Source organism: Acanthopagrus latus, chromosome 13 (assembly GCF_904848185.1).
Source record: "Acanthopagrus latus isolate v.2019 chromosome 13, fAcaLat1.1, whole genome shotgun sequence".
Classification (NCBI taxonomy): Eukaryota; Metazoa; Chordata; class Actinopteri; order Spariformes; family Sparidae; genus Acanthopagrus; species Acanthopagrus latus.
In genome coordinates this window covers 25672952-25697582 of record NC_051051.1, presented here as the reverse complement: position 1 = coordinate 25697582, position 24631 = coordinate 25672952, and the positions used below count along the sequence as shown (strand labels likewise).

The 24631-nt window shown below is 42.0% G+C and overlaps 2 protein-coding genes across 2 annotated transcripts in view; one reads left to right on the top strand and one right to left on the bottom strand.

The window, feature by feature from the left end:
• Nucleotides 1–617: 617 nt before the first annotated feature.
• Nucleotides 618–18797, bottom strand: arl10 (ADP-ribosylation factor-like 10). Its single transcript, XM_037118864.1, has 4 exons — nt 18386–18797; nt 12898–13081; nt 6378–6553; nt 618–2442 (listed from the first exon to the last, which is right to left on the bottom strand). Exons 1-4 carry the CDS (start codon nt 18521–18523, stop codon nt 2269–2271), a joined length of 672 nt encoding a protein of 223 aa, XP_036974759.1. The 5' UTR covers nt 18524–18797; the 3' UTR covers nt 618–2268.
• A 3189-nt stretch (nt 18798–21986) lies between these two features.
• The window catches only part of wwc1 (WW and C2 domain containing 1), a 49207-nt gene continuing 46562 nt past the window's right edge, over nt 21987–24631 (top strand). The window contains exon 1 of the mRNA XM_037118863.1: nt 21987–23054. Coding sequence (XP_036974758.1) covers nt 22936–23054 — 119 coding nt within the window. The 5' untranslated portion in view covers nt 21987–22935. The remainder of the gene's footprint in view (nt 23055–24631) is intronic.

Genomic DNA, 24631 nt, shown 5'->3' with positions numbered 1-24631 from the left:
CGCTGTTTTGTCCAAAGCCTTTTTTAAAGCGTCCTTGCCTTAACTGATGAATTCTGTGTGTGATCAGCCTCTTAGGTCACTCCAGTTCATGTGTATGAACTTCACTGCAGACTGGAGTCTCTGTTAACAGCGACAGACTCGTGTCATACACGCTTGTCTCCTCTATAAAATGTCTGTATCATGACCACGCTGCAAACCACCGCTGTTTATCCCTTTTCAAAAATCAAATGGGATCAGATCTCATCTGCAGTTAAACAATTTAATGTTCTACATTTGCCGAATTTACAAGAAGGACCTAATGATTAAGAATTTGTCAGAGACGGCATTTCATGATGTTTGTAAAGCTTCCCTTAACATGATCAATCACAGAATTAAGCGATTTTATAAAGGAGTCTGGGGTTCTCCTCTACCTCATCATCTCCTTACTGAGTGTTTCTGTGGATGCTTTGACCTGCAGTACGCTGGTGTTAAATTTAAACGTTTACAGACACACAACGCTTTCTGACGCTCAATATCAACACCTGTAAAACATTATACATGTAACTGAGACCTGAGTAGTGTAGTGATACTGTATTATAATCGTCTTTCAGGGACATTTTTAAGACTTGACACAGGTGTGCAGACCTGTAAACAGACTTTAATGTGTAAAAACAGCAGCGTACCCCTTTAAGACTAGATAACCTAATGGACACCTGCAGCCGGCACATTCATGACATCTTGGAAGAGAAAACAACGAAACGTGAAGACATGCATGAATTTATATCCAACACTTTTCCATTTACGTTAACACATAAATCCTCGGTTATGAAAACAGTTCACACACAAAGATCCACTGAACTCTCTGTTGCTGTGGAAACAACATGTCTGCAGAATTACTGTACATCAAAAGGAATAAAACTTCACATTCTTTAGAAAACTGTGCGTCAGAAGCAAAACATCGCTGCACACGTACACCATCGATTCCACTTTCATTTATACATTCATGGATGTGCGTTTTAATTGAATACTGGTCCGAGTCGAAGCGTCGGACAGCGATCTGACCGCGGAGCAAACGGGACTGTGAGCGTAACGTGACCGAAAGCATCGAGATGAATCCTTAAATCAACTGAGAGTGATGAGAACGACTGAAAACAGATCTTATCTTCTCATCTTTCACTTGCTTTTCCCCAGAGAAACATTTCTTGTTTATCAATCTTCTGGAGTTGCATGACCGATCGATCCGTTCACAGTCGTTTAATTAAATTCACTGAGTCGAGTGATATGTGCTCATTTCTGTCGTGACGTCGGGACTGAGCGCGTAAACAAAAGACGAATCGGTGTGTCAAATGAAGACGCTCAGAATGCGGTCGTGAATAAAGTCGTGGAAACTTTCTCGAGTCGTGACAAGAAACACAACGCTCTGCTTTTCAAAATGTCAGGGGGTCCCTTTTAAATCCCTCACACAATTCCCCAGGATCTCAGAAAAGCCTCGGTGTAGGAGTCAGCAAAGTATCTTCCAAACACCCAGTCGATGAATTCACAGAGCTGCTGCAGCTTCAGTCCCGGGGGGGGGAGGAGGAGGAGGGAGGCTCCAACCTGGCAACCCTGAATATCATCTGCTCTGCTTCGCTGACTTTTTTTTTTTTTTTTTGATCGAACCACAAAAAATGTTTTCATAAAATAGCAAACCGGACAAAATCTGCATATGCATCTACAAACATGACACATTATTATATACAGTAGAATCTATATGCTTAAATAAAACCCGTCACAGGTCGACATTAAGACAAAAAGTCCAAAGTCTGAGTCATCGGCAGGAGGTGAACGTTGCGGTTGTGAGTCACAGAATCCGTGAACAAACCTTTATCCTTCTGTCCCACCTGCTGTCCTCGTCCTCCTCGCTGTGCACCTCCTCCTCCTCCTCCTCGTCCTCCTCCTCCTCCTCCTCCCCGGTGAGTAAGATGAGAGTAAGTATAACACGAGATGAGTTTCAATATCAGCTTTTTCTAAAAACAGGCTGCACTGACGTTTGACAGAGGGCGAGGAGGAGGGCGAGGCAGGGCTGCGTGCTTCGTCGTGGCTTGGCATCTCCTCACTCTGATTCAGTCATTTCTCTGCATCAGTTCCTGCAGTCTTCGTCATCTCCTCGTCCTCCGCCTCAAATATGCCAGAGCTTAGACAGGGAAGAGGAAGAGGAGGAGGAGGAGGAAGATTGCTTGAAGCCATCCCTTTGTTTTCCTACTTTCGGCTCTGCAGGAGGGCGAGGGTGGGGTGGGGGGGGAGTCGAGATCAGACGAGCTGGAGCAGGAGGTCCTGGAAGGTGTCCAGGCCCCGGCGGGAGTTCCTCAGGGCCCCATCAGAGCCCAGCTGGGCAGCCAAGAGGAACAGCTTCCTGTCTTCAGTCACGGTGCCCAGAGACAAGGCTTCATGCAGCTCCGACACGCTCACGGCGTTCGGCTTATCCTGTGAAGAGCGTCACACCGGTTAAAGTCAGTCACACACACACAGTTCTCAGTTCTGTCCTGGTATTTCATTCATCATGATCTCTCATCAGCTGTTGTATCTGAACGTTAGCTTAGTTTGCTTTGCAAGTGTGTTAGCCGTTACATTTTAGTTGGACGCAGATACGTTAGCTTAATCAGCTTTCTGTTTTCTCCATATGCATGCAGATGTTCTTAGAAAGGTGTTAAAATGTTCATAAAAATAATTCTATTGGCACGTCTCCACTATATACACTTGCAGTTAGCTGTTATGTCTTTCTTGGAAGCAGCTACGTTGGCTTAGTTTGTTTGCAGGCATCGAACACAAATGGTTAACTGAGTTAGCATCAAATTAAATGAGTGTTTGCCAACAGCTGTCGTTAGCATTGTTTGATTGCATTTGTTATTCAAATCTAATGCAATTATAGTTGTGTGAATGTAAAACTAGGAACAAACAGAAGCTGTGCGTTTCCTTAATTTGTTGTATTTTGATAAAATATGGCTGAATACGCAGCATTTGTATTGTTAGCTTTCTCCTTATGACAAATACAAACAGTCAACTGCACTAACAACAAGCAGGAAATGTAAATTTAGCCATATCTGAGTAAAAATAGGCGTCAAGACCGAGAAAACAACCTGAGTTACTCCTGGACTCAGTTTGTATCAGTCCAAAGTGCAGAAGAACTTTTAACTGATACCTGATTTTAACATTTACACATTATTCCAAAGATAAAGCATCATCAACAAACGTATTCTGCCTCATAAAGCTGACCTGACCTCCCAAGAACAACAAACTGATGCACATGCAAGTTACATAATACTTAAAAATGTGCACGTAACTTCACAACTTCATGTCAAATGTTGGCTCAGCGCTGATTAAAAACTTGTGCCTGTGAAGACAGTGAATGTAACGCCGCCCTCCCACACAGACCATTCAGCCGGGGCTGCGGTCTGCAGATGTCCGCCTCGCTTCTCTGCACCAACACGGAGCTTCTGCCTGAAACATCCTTTGTGCTGTTTAAGCGCAGCGAGTGCCGAGGCAGAGAACAAAGCAGTGGTGGGTGAGAGACGGTCTCACTGTCGGAGAGAGCTCCTCCCGCTCGAGACATTATCGGTTTTATTCCACCTGCGTCATGTGCGCAGCGTGACAAAAGCTTCAGGCTCCGGTTCTTTCATCAAGATCCAGACCTGGAAACAAAAAGATCCTGAGAGGGACAGAACTCTAATTAGATAATGTATTCACGCGCAGGCGTGTCGGGGGTTCGTATCTGAGTGATGTCCTGTAATTATGAGTTTCTATATTTCGCCGTTGTGAATTCAGCGCACATCTACAGATAACAGCCTGGAGCGCAGTGATTTACCATCAGATATTTAAACCAATCCACCGTCCAGCTGTTGGTCTGGTTTGAGCTCAACACTTGATATATACAGCTTCTAGTTGTTTGGTGATCGTTACATGAGACTTTGGTGGTTGGTTATTAAAACCTCATTGTGTTAATATCTTGTAAGAGTATCCCTACATCCCCATAGTGTTGTGAAAACACTGATACTGAGAAAAGATTTTGTCGTCCCGTCGTAGCGTTTACAAAGTGCTTTTGAAGACATTTTCCAATTGCAACATACCCCCAAAAAATATTGCAATATTATCTTAAAGTTCCTGTAAAACAGACGTGAGCCGCTGCCGGCAGCTCCCAGTGAACACAGCTGGACCGGGCTGGACCAACACAACCAAGACACACAAAGCAGCTGCATTTAACTCAGTTCTGTAACTGACTCGTCATCAAGTGGAGCTCTCTGTCCATAGGTGCATCCAGGGAACACCGAAAGGGAAAAGCAGAAAATAATTCCTCTAAAAGACACTAGAAATGTGTGTTTTTATAATCCATGAGGCCCCAGAAACTTCCAGTCCTTCTTTTCATACGTAGGTACAGTAAACGAGGAGTTTTCAACGAGTGACAAACTCTTAACTATCATTTAGAATCCCTACAAGATGACTTTGCCCGTTCTGGATCCACATACTGTTGTAAAGTTGAGCTACAGAGCGAGATGAATGTGATAAAAACACTAAAACATTGAATTTGACTTCATGGCAACTTCACTTAACTACATTAAGAAAAGCTCAGTTTGGTCGTTACAAACAGAAGCTGTGTATTTATCCATAACTTGATTTAAAAGAATACTGAAGTGGTTCATTTTAAACTGTGATGTAACAACAAATGAGCTAAATTCTAATAAAAAAAGTTTCCTTCTTTAGTGGTTTCATGTAACATTAATTTAAATGACTGCATCTCGCTGTGAATCACATCTGAATACATACTGAACCACTAATTTAACTGCTGTCAAAACAAAGCTTGTCTGCAACGTGGACGTCTAATTAACATTCATTATTCGACCTAGTTTAGCCCACTTCATGTCTTCTGACTGAACAAACGTTTGCTTGCTGGGAAATCTCACAATTACGTCGAACATTTTTGATGTACGAACATCAAACGCCTACCTGTGTAACCCTGCGACAGGATCTGGATCTCTGCGGCTGCTGCGCCCAAATTAATAGTCAAAAGGCTTAAAAGGCAGAAGTCTCTCTTTCATTCCTATAGCAGGTATTCTGTTTGATGTTACAAGTTTTATTAATTCATTTTGAAGATGAAAGTGGGGGAGAAAAGGCGTCTAACCGGACTGCACCTGCTCCGAACACATCCAGCTCTGGCGTTAACGATATTGAGTTTTATCTCAGATGTAGCGCAGAGGACGAACAGGCTGCAGCGCTCTGACAGCAGACGTGACAAATACTCCTGCTTCTCCCTCCAAAAGGGGTCATGTATAATTCCACAAGTGCCGCGTGGGGCGAAGATAAACGAGCCGAGGCGGAAATATAGAAATGTTTATTTCAGGAGCGTGATGGATCGTCACTGGCGGATCGACGGAGAAGGAACAGCGTGTACCTGCTCGGCTCTGTTTGTGTACTTTATTCAAATAGACTTCAGTGTGAATAATAAGATTCACACTTAATAAGATAACTTGAGCACCCGAGTGTGAATTTAAAGCTGTTCACTCCTGTTACTGTTTGCTTTTCTATTTCACACTGTGCTTAAAACAGGAGGAGCTTGAAGGGTCGTACCACTTTGTTTCCAACCAAGAAACTACTGCACATGAACTCAGGTTGTGTTCGCTGTTTAATTTAGCAGATTATATCCATGTGCGTCATGTTTTACCTTCCACTTCCTTCCTTTGTCTTTTTTTCAGCCATTTTCTCTGCGTTCACCTGTGTGTAATTAATCAGGTCCCACGGCTTTATTGTTTTGAACTTCGTGTAGTTTTTGTACTTTTTATCCTCCATCAGTTCTCGGATTTGCTGCCTGCTTCTTCTGTTTTTGCTGCCTGTCAGTTTGGATCTCGACCAAAATGGCTGCGAGAGGGCGGTCAGGCAGCATATTTTCACATCTAGCGCGGACTCACAAAGAAGGTTTTCCTGAGTTTTATTTTGCTTCTGTGGTTTGATTGATGTATTTTTTCACAGTAAAATGACTGTTTTGTAAATGGAGTCTGGTGGCTTTGAGGAGAAGCATCATAACGTTTGTTTCTAGTTGCACAGGATTTTTCTCTTCATCGTAGAGGTCTGTTTCTAGAGATCCGTTCCATAATGTTGTCGGATGCTGAGAATAACAATCTGAGACTGTTGTTGCGCAAAAGGACATTAACTTTTGACGGACATTAAATCGACTGCAGCCCATTTCGTGGGTGCCGCTATAGAAATCTACTGGGATCGATCCAAAAACGTTTTGTACCTATTAGTTACTTTATCTCTGCAGAGAATATCAGGAAAAAGTTCATCTTAAAATACAAAATGAGGTGTATTAAAGGTCAAATAAAACAAGATAAAAAGAGCACACTGGTCCTTTAAGAGGACGTCTTGTTTACCTGTTTGTTTCCCAGGACGACCACGGGCAGCCCGGGCTCCACCCTCAGCAGGCGGTGCAGCTCAGCCTTAGCCAATGGGAGGCGGCTCCTGTCAGACGAGTCCACCACGTACACCAGAACGTGAGTCCTTCTCAGGTAGTCGGACCAGTACCGCCGCAGGTCCTCCCCTCCGCCGACTGAACAGGGAAAATACAAACATTTTAAACTCCGACGCCCTTAAAAACAGCTACAGACCACCGAGGCCTGAATCACAGATCCAGTCATGTTCCACTAATAGTACAATGTGTCACCATGATTATCTTATCTCATCAAGGAAAAGCTGACAGCTCTTCAGTTGAATCAGTGGCTTCGAACAGATGCTAAATGTTGGCAAGTAAAGCGCACCTTCATCAAGGAGGCAGACAGGCTGATGCAGCGCCGCCACAGCAAACCGACATAGGAAAGAAACAACTTCATGTTTTGTTATATATGCCGAATTTACAAGAAGGCTTGAATGATTAAGAATTTGTCATTAACAGCGATTCGCTAAGTTTGGAAGGTGTCTCAGAACTCAACGACCTACAAAATTGCACGATTTTGTAAGGGAGTCTGGTTACCGTTTTTGTCACAGGCTTAAAAAGTACCTAAAGTACCTTTAGTCACGTTGTTTTCAGGCTGCATGATACGCTCAAAGAGTGATATTGTGATTATTCTGACGGATGTTATGATGTGATATAATTCATGATTATTATGGATGGCTACATTTTTCATCATCATTTTCATTGTCATTGAAAAACAATTAAAATCAGGATGAGGTGGCGTTTCTTACAGTCTCTGCCAAACAAATGTGTTTTAATTAGATCTGGAGAAGAAGCTTTGTAGACCAGAGCATCTCTGCAGCGCTACAATACTCCATTAAAACAATTTTTTATAAAATAATTGCAGTTCTTGCGATTTGGATATTGCACTTAGTCATATTGCGATGATTGTGCAGCCCTACAGTGTTTGTTTTTACATTTTCAGCTAAGCATTTTCTGGAGATCTACACGTCAATACAAGTATTTGAAAAGACGAAAGCACCTAAAACTCACATGATCATATAACAAGTGTTATCAGCTCGTTATGACGTATGTTATCAGCAGAGGATGCAGCCTGTGAACTGTGACACGGCAGTGGGGGTTTCCATGATTAAATACTGGTTTCATAAGTATCCAAAGCATGAGTGTGAATTCGCAGACACACTGCTGCATGCAGATATAAACAGAATCTGATGTCGTGTTGTTTTATTGGTGCATATAAAGAAAGCTGTCACTGCACGTTAGAGCCGGTGAGTCATCGCCGTGATGCTTTCAGTGAGGCAGATGTTTGCTGTCAGCCTTCTTTGTGCTACAGCAGAAGAAGAAGAAGAAGAAGAAGAAGAAGAAGAAGAAGAAGAAGAAGAAGAAGAAGAAGAAGAAGCCTTTCAAATAAATCTTATCCGTAAATAAATAAATGGGCAGATCAAATGGTAGAATTAGATAAGCTGGTGGCGTTCCCCTCCCTACAAACAAATTGGCCACAGATTAATTTCAGATGTGCACCCGACCGAGAGAAATCACTAATCTAGTTTTCACCCAGGGATGAAATGGGCACCGACGGTACTTGGCCATTATTTATATCCACGTTTCTCTGCTGGGGAAATTGGTTTAAATCCATTTTTTCCATCTTGTTGCCTCCAGACACGATATGTCAACCAGGCTCTGAGCAAAATATAACAGTGCATATGTTTCTTTTTCTCTCCTTTTCTTTCCTTTCTTTTTTTAACATAATTTATCTGTTTTTTCTTGCATTCTTGGCCTTTGTTTTCTTTTCTCTCTCACTCAGAGGAATCGTTCCTGAAGGAATTGTTTAAGTATTCTAGGTGTGTTTGTTTCACTACCTAATGATTGCAGATTATCATCAAATGAGAGATGAAAGCTGAAGCGATTAGTTTATTTACATAAATCATCATCTGTCCTGAGTCGTTGATCACACGTGGCATTAAAATGCATCAGGCGACCACATCCCTGCTCACTGGAACAAGCCTTGTTTTCAATGTGTTTTACACCAAGTAGGAAAGAACGTAATGTGGAATATTTGCTGAGTATACAAGAATTTGTCAGAGACAGTGTTTTACAAAAACTATAAACAACTCACTAAATTGTGTGATTCTTGTAGGGAGTCCGGGGATTTTCTCTGTGTGTGACAACGCTACAGTGATGCTGTGACAAACTGACACTTTTAACAAAGAAAGAAACAACATCATGTGTTGTATTTAATGCCGAATTTACAAGAGGAGACAAATATTTAAGAATTGGTTAGAGACAACATTTCACAGTGTCTATAAAGTTTCTCCTGAATCAACAAATCACAAAATTGTGCGATTTTTTTGAGGGAGTCTGGGGGACCTTCTCCCCGGGTGACACAGAAGTAGCGTACATTGGTTTCAGTTTCCTGTATTTATAAAATTTGACATGTACATGTTAATAAAATGTTGTCTTGATGAATTTGTGGTAGACTTTTCCCAAAGTTTATAAAGTCTCTCTTCACTCAGCAACTTTTAAAACTGATTGATTTGTTAAGGGAGTCTGGTGTGTAATCCATGCTGTCTGTTTTTGTGGTTTCTTCTTGTGTCACAGAGGACGTCAGTTGTCCGTCGGTGTGGCCCATGATATGTGCAAAAACACTGATCGGATCTGAAATGTGTCACTAATGCATGTGGCCGTTTTCACACCTGTCCCTAAAGTTACCTGCATTTAATCACTGAGGTCGGTTGTTAAAGCGGGCGTGAGCAGGACTGACTGGTTACTGATTGTTTCCTGTTGTATGAGGCAACGGCTTCGATCGTTTGCGGTCCAACTCAGAAAAGAGCTTGTTAAATCTTCCTGCAACACTTCAGCACCAACACAGTTTGTAGCCCACACAGTCAGACACATTTGTTACCAGATTCAATGATGAGGAAAGTTTCAAAGTGACTGAAAGCTTCAACTTCCCACAATCCTGCTGCGCAGTAGAACTCACCCGCGGCTATAATGACCGACGGCGCTCTGCGGCCAAGCGAATCACTGCTCTCACAGCGGCGGGGTATGACTTCAGGTCGTCACCGCCTCGGCACAGCGAGAATTCATTAGCGCTGGACTTAATGGAGAATGTTGCTAGGTAACTGGGTGGTGATGTACCTTTAGCCGATGCAATGTGGCAGCAATAAATACCTGTTTACCTGATGTGGTACAGGCGCAGGACCTGACGCTGTGGGCAGCTCGTGTTTTATAGTCAGAGGAGCTCAGCGGGACGCTCGTCCTGCTGCTCTGCAGGCTGCCTTATTAGATCAGATACACACCCACACACACTGCAAACACTGACTCATGGGTGTGAATGACGAGGATATATTGAACCAAGTTGTGGCTCCTGAGGCCAAAAAACGATCTCTGCATATTTTCAATGGAGGTGGTGTCTCCACACACTGGGCCGTCTCTACAGCCAACTCAATTTAACTGTGCAGGTAGTCCCCAGACCCCCTTACAAAAACACTCAATTCTGAGACGTGTTGCATCAGGACAAACTTTCTAAACTTTGTGAAACGCTGACTATGATGAATTCTTAACTACCTGAACATACTTGTTAATTCTGCAAAGGTTACAGATAAGGTGATTTCTTTCTTTTATGTAAATCATATATGTTTGTGAGATCTGATCACAAAACATCACTCGAGACACACGTTGATTTAACTTTGACTTCTATGTACACCAGGACATTTATCTGATGGCCACTTGCAAGTTTTCAGGCCTCGAGTTTGAATCTGATCGTCAGTGTCAGTGGCTGATGTTAATCTGTTGTATCTCATCTATTTCACTCTGGGTACAAGTGTCCATGACTCTGGTAACATGCTGTGCACACGTGTGGTTTGTTTTCAAATATAAGTGAAAGACGATGTCGGCATGTCTCAGAGTCTCAGAGAAAGATAAACAACTCGCAGTGTGCAAGATATTCCAGCGACCTTTTCCGATGTGATCTTCTCGGTGAGAGTCCTGACACGTCTCCCAGTGTTTCGACGTCTAACTCAGTGGATTAAGAGTTTATTAAAGATAAAAGATATGATTGTTGAAAGGAACCAAAATGGTTTTGTTGAGTTTCATTGTGTTTCCGTCGGGGTTTACTGAAGCGTGTTCTCCGATGATACAATCCCTGATTCTGTTAATGGAGTCTGGCGAGAGTGATAGCTGCTGTTGTTGATCTCTTTAACAGAAAAACGTCTGTCTTTCCGTAACGTTGTTGGACACAAAATAAGGACATTAAGTGGATGTAGATTGCCTGCAGCCAATTTCACGGCGGCTGAATGCAGCAGTCTCGCTCAATACTGGACCGACTCCAAACACTGTTGTCCCATTAGTCACTTCGAGGCAAAAACATGTGAAATAGGGTTAAAAAAACAAAAAACCAATGTTACCCTGTAATGGCGTCCATGCTGCGTGTCAGTTCATGAGCTCAGGGAGTTCCTCAGATCAAACTGGTACATACTGTACCAACACTTGGATGTTTATTCATGAGGAAAGCTGAGAAAATAGGCCTCAACCACACACACACACACACAGCTTGTATAACATATTCAGAACTTCTTCCTGATTCTGTTTTTCACTTCCCTTCAGCACGAACCCAAGTCTGAGCTGCTCAAAGCCTCAAACTCCGTCCCCGACTGATCTGATCTGCATCTTTTCATTTGTAGTTTAAAGACTTTTAGCTTGATTTCCCCAGCGGGCTCCATAAAGAGAAGCCGTCAGTCTCTGAGCACTGTACTGCTCCTGATGAGCGCAAGTGTGCACCAAGCTGTCAACATGCCTCTGCATCAATGTCAGCCAGACAAAGACTCTTAACATTTACTGCATAGGGCCGTGGAAGCTCGGTGACTGAGTGGGCGGTGACATGTGTTCCTCTTAACTTTCAGAGATGAGAAAAAGGATTCAGGGAGCCGAACCGATCTCTGTGTTCAGATCATGAATAAATCAGCCGCCAAGCGTGACACATTCCTCAGAATACATCCACAGAAACTCGTCGCGAGGCCCGACTGCAGCTGAGCGTCTCGCACTCCAGACCGGTTTGAATGAAGAGCGAAGTCATTCAGGCTATTTTTAGTGCGGCGCGGTGGCTTTCAGTGGAATGCTAATTCGCAGGATTGGTGTGTTTGTCTGTAAATACAATCCAACTGGAAACATCTGCCGCGCCCGTTTGGCAGTCGCATGATTGAAACTCTGCCACACTCAGGTCGTCTGTAACGGGCTTAAATGTTACCTCGATAGCGAAAGCAGGAAAGTGCCAGAAGTTCTCCTCAGTCACTGAGCAAATAAGGACAATACAGCAGGTGCCACAGATTGCGTCTGTGCTGGCAGTGATGGATGCAGCAGCTTTAAGGGAAGAGATTGGAGGTAAACAAGTGAAATCTGGGTGAAGCTCGGAGCAACAGCTTCCAACTTCAAGTTATCGACTAAAGTTATACCAGAAATGTTCAACTTTAATTACAATACTTTCCTCTTACGACACCACAGGAAATACAAGTCAGGTTGGGTTGAAAGTCTGATCGTGGATCAGTTGTTTAGATGTGGATATTACATCATTACATGGTATTCAGAAATTATTCAAGTATCGCTGCTGCTGACAACCTTATTATGTTTGTGCCGCTTAAAACTGTGGTAATCATTCATTTTAACGTAAATGTACAAGGAAGAAAACAAGGTGACCATGCGTTGGGTGTATCTGAACCTCCAGAGAATATTCAACTGAATCTATATCTCCTCTCGGCTTTACGGAGCTCTGTAGAGAGTTTAAACTCATCTGGTCTGTCTGCACAACTTTTAGGTCTAGCTGACCAGGAGGGACTGCACCTGCAGAAGAGAGCGGTTTGTTTACTGGGGGGACTTCAGGTCACAAGCCCCTGAATGTTAACATTCCCGCTAAGCAACAGAGGAGAAGCTGGAAAAACTAATGCTACCAAGTGAACCAATCATCATCCAACATGCAGTTACATTTCTGGGTGCAACTCAGACTACAGCGTAGCGCACCAACAAAGTATAATAAAGCTCGATATACTTCCTTACGATTTGTCAACGCACATCATGCAAATCGTATGTACGGTATGAAATCTATCACGTGGACTGTAATGACGGTTATCTTTCCCTCGGGAGGTGGTGGAGACCAAAAACAGAGCTAAAACCACTTGATCATGTTTTGCTCTGTAACTACCTGATGTGGAATTAGAGAGGCAAAAACATTCTCCCACAATTGAAGCTTATGAGGAAAAGTCTTGTGATGATGCTGAAATCACACTGAAAATCACGTTTTTCAGGCTCCTCTGTTGTTTGGGTTCAGTGAGATGTGAGTCTAAGGAAACAAACGGCCGACTGTACTGAACTGGGAGATAAAATCTCCTTCCCGCTCTCCTCTTCTTGCTACTTGATACAGTATAAATGTCTCCTTGACTTCACACACAGAGCGCGCTTTGTTTGATTTCGAGGAACAAAAGGAGTCTTACTCTCCAGGAAGTCGAGCTGACAGGCGGGGGCGTTGAGGCTCATGAAGTTGAAGCCGCGGGTGGGTCGGCAGCGGCCTCTCTTAGCCGCCGGCTCCCCGGGGGTCAAACCCTGCAACATGCTGCTCTTCCCGGCCCCGTCCAGACCCAGGACCAGGACCTGACGCTTCCCACGCTCCTCTTCCTCCTGCAGGTGGAGAGCAAAGACAGTTAGAGTCCAGAAAGGAAAAGTTAGACACACATGGTTTATTCAGCAGTGACGGAGGTGGTTTGCCCAGTTTCACGATGAGAACGGCGCAAATATACTGATGATTAATAGCGTAAATATTTTGAGGTGCATTATGAATATCAAACCACAGCTGAACCTGAAGACAGCAAAGACTGTCTGAACTCCACAGATGGTGTTGGAAGAGGCTCTCTGGGCTCCATCCTGAAGGTCTTAGTGACAGTAAACTGAATATCTGCGCGGTACGGACGAAACAAGACATTTGAGGACGTCGCTGATCAGCACATGAACCGACAATGATGATGACTGTGAGCTGCAGCACACTTTCCACTGATGAGCCAGCACCAATTATCAATCATTCTGGATCTAACTGAATGCTGTAGGCTGCTGGGCCTTCAGTCCTCCCTTCAGGAGAATGAATCAGCGTCTGTGAAACCTCTCGAGGCAACGCTCGTGATATTAAACAAAAGACGGAGCCGCGTCGTAGCAACCTTCTCCGTGTTATCTGGGTCAGATCTGAGAGAGCGATCCTCCTCAGTGAAAGGTTATCATCCCGGATTCAAACCTCAGCGCTCTCTTTCTCACCTGAGACGCCACAATCCCCTCTGAGATCCTTCACGCGTCGCTCGTCTCCTTTTAAAAGTCACACAAGGTTGGTCTTTATTCATGCCCAGCGCTGATGTGCAGCGACTTCATTAGCAATTCATATCAGCCCTTTCAGAGCGGCGATGCCTCAGTTTTAGCTTTCTTGTTACAAAATATCACACTTCACGTCACTGCGCTGACGGATGATTGAGGCTGTAGGAGAATCTTTGATCATTTTCAGCATCAGAATCGGCTTTAATTAGACTCCTCGACACCACAAGCACCTTCTAATTGTGCCAGAGAGAGGCCAGGAGAAGAATTAAAGATATTTTTGGTGGTAATTAAATTTCTCTGACGTGCTTCTGGCTGTAATTACTGACTGGAGTTGCTGAGTTTCTTCAGATTAACTCGGCAGCTCTGACAGATCTGCCGCTCGCCTCCTGTATTTCCAGTGTTTGCAGCCCACTGGGAGACAATCCTCAAACCCTGACAGTGTTCTTCAGCTCCTCAGCTGCTGAGGCTGCAGAGCTTGTGCCACTTTCTGCCGCATTATCAGCACGGACTTTGTGCGAAGTGATCAATTCCTGCATACTTGTTATCTTCCGGTCGTCATTGTATCTCCAACAATGCAAAGGAGACGTCTGTCTGTCTGTCTGACGCAAACATTCAACATAGTTACGGAGATAAATGGTGAAAACCATCCGATCCTGCTCCCATCGTCAGTTCACATACAGACTTCTTTCAGACTTCAAACTAAACAGACATTTCTCATAAAAAGGCAGTGCTTCCGTATTGATTTCTTTTGTTTTTCTGCTCCACGGGGGGTAAAAAAGCTCTGCTCAGCTGCAGATCAGCTGGATCTGACAGGGAGTTAGCGTCTTGCTCAAGGACACTCCAGCAGAGCAGATGGTTGGCAGCACGTCGGCTTTCTAACAAGGAGCCAGTAAAGCCGGCTCGCCTGCAGCACTGAATAGCAAAACTCAGAGCTGCGATCCTCCAACACTGTTTGTCACATAGCGTCAGTCGGAACCTCGTCTGTGTCTCGTTCATGAATCACTACATTACCCAGAATGCACCCCATGATAACCAGCTTGATTGTTGTGCAGCAAGAGCAATTGTGTTAGTGTAGCATTAACAAGACTGAGTGATCACATATTTTCTTTGTTTTAATCTCATGTCTTTGTGGTGAGAAAAGAGCTGGAGTCAGAAGGTGGTTAGCTTAGCTTAGCTTAGCATAAAGACAGGAGGCGTGGCTTGTTTGGGCTGCGTGGAGGGAATGTGATCAATACGCGACTTTTAGTGGGTTGACCGGCATTTAAAAAACCTGCGTAGACCTGCTGATGTTGGTGGAAAAGCTGTACTGGGTGTATCTGCTGACATCAGAGCTCTATCTGTCCGACTTGGACTGTGAATGCACAAAGAAAGAAAAGTCTGCGTCACAGTCTGAAGTTTAAAAGATTTTAAGACATGGGTGTTTACTGGGGTCATCTGATAACAAGAAGATACAAAGATTGTGTTACTGGAAGTCAGGAGTCGTGTTTTTGTGCTTTCAACAACAGCGGCTAAAGGTTTTCTGTCTACAGCTCACATTTTGTAGAAGGCGAGATTTCCGTGATCTTATGTGCCTAATATAGGAGCTTTAAAATCTGATATTCCACGATATTAATGTCTTATTTCATGGGAAGTGTTTGACCTTATATAATGTCAAGACCAGTGTTTCAACATCTGTACGCTCGGAACTGCTGGATGTTTTTAACAAGATGTTGGGACATTTTCCAGCTGTGTTTGTGGCCAAAACCTGATCTTTATTCCAAACTGTAACCAAGTGTTTTTCATGCCTGAAGGCCCTGAAACACCAGGCCGACGGCTCAGCTAGTATCTTAGATTTCACACATTTAACTTGGTTTTCTCCGTATTTTCCTCCTCTGCCTCTTTGCCAGTGACATTTGCAACTTTTCAGCCGACACATCCTCGATTAGAAGCCGCTTTATTAGCAGGAGTAGTGTCAAAAAAATGCTGCATTTGTATTTTCACAGAGAGGTAGTCGTACAAGCTTGTTGGCCGTTGGCTGTAGTCTTTGCGGTGCGTTCAAGTGCAGCTTTTTGTTGGAGACACAGGAGACATGAGGCAACACAACAGTTGTCCTGAGCTGACAGTGTTATAGCAACATAATGCAAGGACAAAAAGTAAAGTTTCGTATCCGTGGTTTGCAGAATTGCACATTCCAAACATTTATTCTGGTGATTAGTTTGGTCATAAAACTTAAAAAAATATCCAGACTGTGGTTTGAAATCAAGACTGTGAGTTTAAACTGTACTGCAGCTGCTCTTTTAAAGTCTAAATCTCCTACATCGGTGCCGAAACAGCAAACGGACATCAGAAACGTGGATAAACCCGCCTCAGACAGCCGGTCTCTGGCCTCTGGCTGCTCGAACAGAGAATCCAGCAGCTGGATCTTTCTCCTGCCGCCTCACTGATTGCTCGTCGACTGTGGAAATGAGCGTGTGCAGCCTTCCCACCTGCCGAAGCTCCCCGGGGTCAAAAACACGCTGTTAGTCGACTCCCCCACCGCCACCCACCGCTTTCTGAAGCCGAGGACGTGATGACAATACGCGGCGGTAGACTTTGGCTCCCGGGATGAAAACATTTACGTCCCCTCTGCAGCGAGCTGCCGGCACACTGACAACATTATCCTCTAAAGACAGGCTGAGCCAGATAAAGCGGGCTAAGCCTATTACAGGCTGCTGCCGCTGATTGAATCGAGGGAAACAAGATTAGAGACATGCAAATAGATTTTATTAAGAGATTCAGGCTGCAGCTGGAGTCCTCCCATGAAGAATCGCTCATTAAGAGCCTCAGTCAGCCGGCCACTTCACTTCTGCTTCTGTCTGCAGGAGACGACCATAAAACACTCAGCGGCCTAAAAATACATTCTGACAAAACCTTCATCCAACATCTCCACCCTCGTCATCGTCGTTAGGGAGGCTGCTACAGCGTCTCCTTCTTCTCACTGTGAGGCCTGCAGCTAACCATTGTTACGATGTTGTGGATTCATTGATTAGCTATTTGAAAATGATTATAAATATCGATCAGATGTCACAACGATCTTCAGTTAATCGTCACAGAGGAGGAAAGAAAACAGAAGCATTCATATTTAGCAAGCTGGGAAAAAAATGGCTTAAACTGATCAATCGATTATCAAAATAGTTGCAGATAAAGTTATTAGTTAGCAACTGATTGTTAATCAATTAATCACTGCAGCTTTAGTAATGTCTTAAACGAATAATCAATAATCAAAAATGTTTGGGAACCGATTTCCTCTCGAAAGTGATTAATCGACCAAGTGTTGCAGCTCTCCTCGTTGTCATTGTTCTCCATTCATCCTCATCAATGACATCATTAATGACATCATCAATGACATCATCAATGACATCATCAAAACCCTCATCTTTATCCTCCTCCTCTTCATCACTTTAGTCTCAACATCTTCTCATGATCTTCATCGTAACAGTCACACAGACACGCAGCATCATCGTCGTCTTCATCATCATCCTCTTCCTCTTCAACATCACTCTCATGCAATCACCAACCATCATTGCATCTTCATCACCATCCTCATCATCAAAACCCTCTTCATCTTCTTTAATATCATCAACCCACTGTCATCTTCATCGTCCATCTACCCGCTACCATCTTCATCATCATCTTCATCATTCTCTCGAGTCATTCAACAAGCAGCAACATAATCATCCTCCTCTTCCTCAACACTCTCATATTCATCACCATCTTCATCATCGTTAATATTACCATTCCACTTTGGATCTTCATCATCAAAAGCCTGACCACCAACCTCGTCTTCATACTTGCCATGTTAAGCACCATCATCATCATCATCATCATCATCACTGTCATCTTCACCTTCATCAGCTTCTGTTTACTCATTAACATCATCATCACTAACTAATCCATCATCTTCATCATCAATATCACCATCATCATTAACATCATTAACATCACCGTTCGTCTTCATCAGCCTCTCTCCACACATGACCACCAACCTCTTCATCATCATCATCAACTTCATCAGCAGTAACAAGTCAGTTATAAATCAAGCATCATCATCCTCCTCTTCTTCATCATTCACATCTTAAAGAATAACATCAGCAAAATCATCTTCATCATCATCATTAACGTCACCATTCCACTGTCATCTTCACCTTCATCAGCTTCTGTCTACTCATTAACATCAACCACTTCTTCTTCTTCATCATCATCATCATCATCATCATCATCATCATCACCAGTAACAAGTCAGCTATAAATTCAGCATCATCATCTTCCTCCTCTTCATCATTTACATCTTAAAGTATACATCAGCAAAATCATCTTCATCACATCATCATCATCACCAACTTCATCAAATCCATCTTCATCTTCATCACCTTCATCATCATCACCGCCACTAACAAGTCAGCTATTAATCAAGCATCATCCTCCTTTTCTTCATCATTTACATTCTAAGTATTAACATCATCATCATCATCATTTGAATAACATCCATCAGCGGCTCGCAGTGTTTTCCTGTGTATGTAATATAACTGTAATACGTGTAATATGAGCTCCTGTCCAAGTTAAACAGCTGGTTGAATAATAAAATAAGGTTAATTATTATTCTGTCACCTCTTTGATGGTGCAGTACTCCGCCTGTGGAGACCATATTCGCCTCTTGTAGAAGAAGTTGAGGGCGATGAAGAGCGCGGAGCCCAGAGCAGCCACGGCGGCGGTCAGGGCGATGGAGATGTGCCGGAGGAGAACCATAAGGTGGAGCGACCCGAGCGGACAGGCTGGAGGGTGGAGGAGGAGGTGGAGGAGGTGGAGGAGAAGGAGGTGGAGGAGGTGGAGGAGGTGGAGGGTCACTGGTTCTTGTTAATCGGGCTGACACTGAGCTCCGTTCTCTCCTCCGGTTGCGCCGCTGGTCTCTCTACATGTGAGCGCGGCTCTCCGCTTGTTTTTGGTTCGAGACGCTCAAGAGGAAGGAAAAACATGCTGCGTTCATGTGCGGCTTGTAAATTCAGACTCTCGTGTGGAGATCCGGCTTTCAGCGCAGTCAGCGGCGCTTGAGACGGGCGGTGGTGGAAAAAGTAGAAGCAGTGATGGAGTGTAACTAAGTACATTTACTCGAGTATTGTACTTAGGCACAATTTTGACGTATTTACACTTCACTACATTTTTTTCCTTTACTTTATTTATTTGCTGCAGCAGAGTAAACCAGAATAGATAATAATAATAATAATAATAATAATAATAATAATAATAATAATAATAATAATAATGATGATGATGATGATTGATGATAATAATAATAATGATGACGATAATAATAATAATAATAATAATAATAATAATAATAATAATACATTTTCAACACAAGATCTTTAATTCTAATGTGGTAGTATAAAGTAGCAGAAAATGGATGGAAAGTAATTAAGTATATTTACTCAAGTGTGACAATTAAGGATCAGAATCAGAATTTTGTTTATTTGTCCCGCAAACGGGCGAATTTCTTAAGTTTCGGAGGTACAATTTTAATGTAAAATGTACTGTAGTTTAATATAGCAAAGTAAAAAATGTGCCTCTAAAATATAGTGTAGTGGAAGTATAAAGTATCAGAAATAATCAAGTAAAGTAATAGTCTCGAATACCTCACAACTGTATTCAAATGCAGTACTTAAGTAAAACTATTTATTCACATTCAGTAATTCCACTATAGAAGTAAAAGCAGTGATGGAGAGTAAATGAGTACATATTCTCAAGTATTGCACTTAGCTACAATTTTGACATAGTTTTTATACTCCACTTCAAAAGTAAAACGGTAAAGATAGAAACGATAAATATTTATTTATTTTTCAATCTGATTGGCTCCGATACAGCGAATGAACATAGTAAAGTAAAAATGATTAGTACTTGAGTAAATGTACTCAATTACTTTACATCACTGCTTTTACTTCTTAAGTGGAATTACTGAATGTTTCTTTCACCACTTTCTGTCTGGTGGATTGTAACTAAATTCTTCAGAGGTGATTTTTCAGGTAGTTGCACTTCACTTGATTATTTCCATTTTCTGCTGCTTTACATTTATGTGATCCTGCGCGCTGAGGGACCAGTTTCATAACATCCGACAGGACATGAAGGCACCACCAGCACCCCGCCCACACACCGCCGGTCTGCAGGTGAGTTCAGGACGTCAGAGACACACGAGCTCAAATTCAAAATGAATATTCATGAGAGCTGCATGTGTGTGTCTGTTCTGAGACACGACATGTGAACACCAGATCACTGCTGGTGGAGGTGAAGTGCTCCATCTACAGTCAAGTCTCACATCTATATATTACTCTGCATAAATTACTCTACTTCTGATTTACAACCATTATTTTAATCACAAGTAATTGTTGTTTTATGTGATAGTTCTGTATGTATCAATCATAGAAAAATAAAAATAAACTTGTTTTACAAAGGAACAACGTCTCCAATAACAGAAATGCCACCAGATTCCATAACAAATACCGTCATTTTAAGAGATATTGCATCATGAGGAGAAAATTAACAAACTTTCTGAAACAGCGATTACAGATTATAAATACCGCTTATCTTCTTGTAAATTCGGCATTAAATACAAAACATTAAGATGTTTCTATCCTTGTTAAACGTGTCAGTTTGTTTCGCCGTAAACGCCTGTCTGTTTTTCTTGTTTAAATAAAATTCAAATAAGTGAACTTCTAATTGCTAATTACTAATTAATAACAATATTCAATATTTTTCTGATCTTTGTGACCTAAAAGGTGGCAAACAAACCCAGTAATTGAACTACTTGAGTCACTTACATTTTATGAATATAGCTGAATTACAAGCAAGCTGCTATAAAATTTAATCACATGTATTCACATCTCTCTCTTTTTTATGGATCTATAGAAACAAAAGGGCCCAAAGAACATTTCACAGTAAGATGACTGTTTACTCTGACATGGTCTCTCATAAAAAAACAACACAACACACATGATAAACACATGTACATCTTTTCTCACTGACCTTTAAGATTTCATCCAGAAGGAATTTATTTGATTGATGCCTTCAGTTAATCAGCTCGTCCAGTTTGACCATGAATGATCCCTGAGTGCTGACAGAGAACAAAAAACCGCAGCTCAGCTTGCTGACCTCCAGGGGGCGCTGTGGACTTGAAAGTCTGATGATACAGGAACATGTAAAGACAATAAATTACAATATTTATGATAATAAAGATGTGTTAATCATAATGTGAGAAGATGAATCAAACAGAGGTAAAATGGATAAAACTGTAACAACAAAATACACTAAATAAATGCAATTAATAAACAGAATAATCAATTAAACACTAACAAAATCTAAGATGACGTCCTCAAATGTCTTAATTTGTCCACAACTCACAGATATTCAGTTCACCGTCATAAAGGAGGAAAGACACGAGAATATATTAACATTAACATTAAGTTTGATTGTTGATCACAATAATTGCTGTTTTCCTCAATGATTAGTCACTACAGCCCTATTAAACAGCTATACTTATCAGTCTGTTAACAGAAAATCAGTCATTTAGCCAATAACATTTATAGTTAAGATGTAAAATATCCTGCCTCTGTTCTACATCAGATATTATTCTTTATATCTGTATTGTCATTGGCCCAAACAATTAGTACTGATTGGGCTCTAATATGTATAAATATAAATACATATATGTTTTTTATTTTCTTTAACTTCCAGTTTTGATACTTGAAACACCAGAAGTTTTTTTTCAGATACGTTATGACTTTAAAGTATGGCAGAAAAATGTGCTCGGGATAATTCATAATTATTACATGTCAAGTGAGGTTTGCTGTTTCAGTGCACTGATGCTGTTTTAACTAGAACGGTTCATTGTTAACATGTAAAATATTACACATCATTATCAAGATGTATTCATATCAGATTTTTCAAAACTTCTGCCACAAAACCTGTACATATAATTTGCTTTTACTTCCAATTTTGATACTTGTAGCATGTTTTTTCAGATACTTGAAGACTTTTACCGAAGTACTGTTCGCATGGGTGACTTTAATCTTCAGTAATATATCAGAAAGATGACTTTTGTGTACTGTACTTTTACAACACTGCTTGTGTGTTTCTGCATGACAACCATGAGCGGAAGTCTTATTTTGCTGTGTGAACTTATTCCACAGATCTTTTATTTTGAAGTCCCAGCCGGAAGCCGCGGTGCCTGTGTGTCGCTTGACAACGGTCCCCCGGCTGGAGTCATCGGGACTGAGGACAGACTTTACCGCCGCTGCCGCCGCCGCTTCCCTCCCGTCCCGTTTCTATTTTTTAAATAAAAGGGTGGCTCAACAAAAATTAACGCTCAAGTTCGTGTCGGGTTTGTTGGGTTTTGACGGCTCTGGATTCGCTCGTTACTTTCTTCTCTCAGCGGCGTTCTTGACTCTTCGTTCCCCCGCGGCTGGCGGCTAGCATCGGTTACTGCTGCTAAACATGGTGGCCTGTAGGCAAGAAGAAGAAGAAGAAGAGACGAGCCCGGTTTGAGGATTTTTTTCTATCAGAACCACTCGGACGGGTTGTTCGGGAGAAGCAGCACTTGTTCCGGACACAACACCGCCCCTCAGTTTGACTTTCATTTGGCGGTTTATGGACCTGGACGTGAGGCTGCCTTTCTGTTTACGTTGATAGAAGCAGCGGCAGCGGCACCGTCCGTGCTCCGTGGACCGAGGATAATTGTACTTCACTTCAAAAGTTGTCACCAGGCCCCCTCAAAGTTTCCAACCACAGTGGGAAAAGTTGAGAAAGAGGCGCTCACGTGTGGAAAAACACGTAAGAAAGCAGTTTTATGACCCATTGTGGATGTCTCGACCCTCTCACTGACATGAATTGGTGCTCAAGTGCAGCTAACTGGAAGTATTTCATCCTCTGATAGCTTCATTCATCAGCCCCTCTGTGAGTGTTGATCTGTGGATTAATATGGATTATTATTGTCATTATCATTATTATGGCCTAATCCAAACCGCGCCAGACCGGGAATTTTGGGAATAACAGCTCGATCCTTGTTGTTTTTGATGATGATGATGATGATGATGGTGACAGAGAAAAGCGATGGTTTCCCTTCGTTATGATTTTGAGTAGAGAGGAGTTAATTACATGGAGACTCGCCTGACATGCCAAGGAAGGAGTTGCCACTACCTGAGGGTTGGGAGGAAGCCAGAGACTTTGATGGCAAAGTGTATTATATTGACCACATTAACCAGGCTACGAGCTGGATCGACCCCAGAGACAGGTAAGAGTGTCTGTGTGTGTGTGTGTGTGTGTGTGTGTGTGTGTGTGACGTTGTGGTACTAATGAAGAAGAAGTTGACCTCTGACCTCCTGCAGATGCTCAAAAAACACCCCTCACATGTCAAACATAACAGAAATGTGACTAGATAGGTGATGGAAAGGTTGCATCTGTGCATGCAAGTACAGATAATATTTATATCAGGTTGCACTTAACATAAAACAATCAATGAACAGTTGTTCATCATAACACTACAAGTCTGTTGCTTTTATTAATATAAACCATGATCTTAATAAAAGAGCACATTTGTCCTCACGTTACTAGTTTGCTGATCCAAATTCCACCAATAAATAAGGAAAAAATGAATTACTTTCTTCTTTTTTTTTCCCAAGGGCTCGATTTGCATGTGTGGACACTAAATGTAAATTATTTTAACAAGGCGAAGGTGGATTAAACGTTTTCCTGTTCAGGGAGCTGGTTCACCTGTGGTCAGTCTCTCGTTGCACTTTGGACTCTAGACTATCAAATTAATCACCAACTATTTTAAAAATCTGTTTGAGAAAAGGAATTCCAGCTTCGTCATCTTGGCCTTTGGGGGAACAGATTGAAGTACTTTTTTAAAAACGGCTGCTTTGCATGTGTGGACTCTAAATGTAAATTATTTTAACCAACCAGAGATGGATTAACTGTTTTCCTGTTTCGGGGAACTGTTGCAGCGATAGTCGGTCCGTTGTTGCACTTCGCAGCAGGTCCATACTAGAGCTGTAATGGTTAAGCAATACGTTTCAGCAATTGGCTATTTTGATAATAAAACTTAAAGGTTTTAATCCGATTCCAACTTCTTCCAATATTCTGGTTTCTTTGCTCGTCTGTGACCATAAACTGAATATCTTTGTTTAGTGGACGGCACAAGTCATGAGAGGCGATCATCTTTGGCTTTTAGAAACATTTTTCACAACTATTTTAACTAATCGACAATGAAAATAATCAAATTTTCAACCCTTATCTCAACAAAGACATCAATTGTGTGCATAACTTACTATGTACTGCTATATAACAAACTATATTATAGAAATACTTTTTCTTTCCTGCGACCTTGGATTGGTTGATGGACAGTTTTCCTGTTCAGGGAACTGTTGCACCTGTGGTCAGGATCTCCTTGCACTTAGCAGCAGGTCCATAGCAGAGCTAAGACGATGAATTAATTACTTTCAACTCTCAAAGCAATCGTCAACTATTCTGATAATTGATTGATCTGTTTGAGTAAAGTTTAAGTCTGAATTTTCTTCTTTCAGCTTCTTAAATGTCATTTGTTTTCTGGTTTCTTTGCTCCTTTGTGACAGTAAACAGAATGTGTTTGTGTTGTGAACAAAACAAGACATTTGAGGACCATTTTCTGATTTTATAGACACCTAATCTTTTATTTGAGGAAATAACGAACAGATTAACTGAGAATGTAAATGTGTGTTAGTTGCAGCACCAGTCGTTCAAAAATACTCAAAAAGAGGCAGAAGAATATTTCTAAAAGTCAGTAATTGGACCTGATTCTGTGAAATACCTGAAGGTAATACAAAAAGTGCA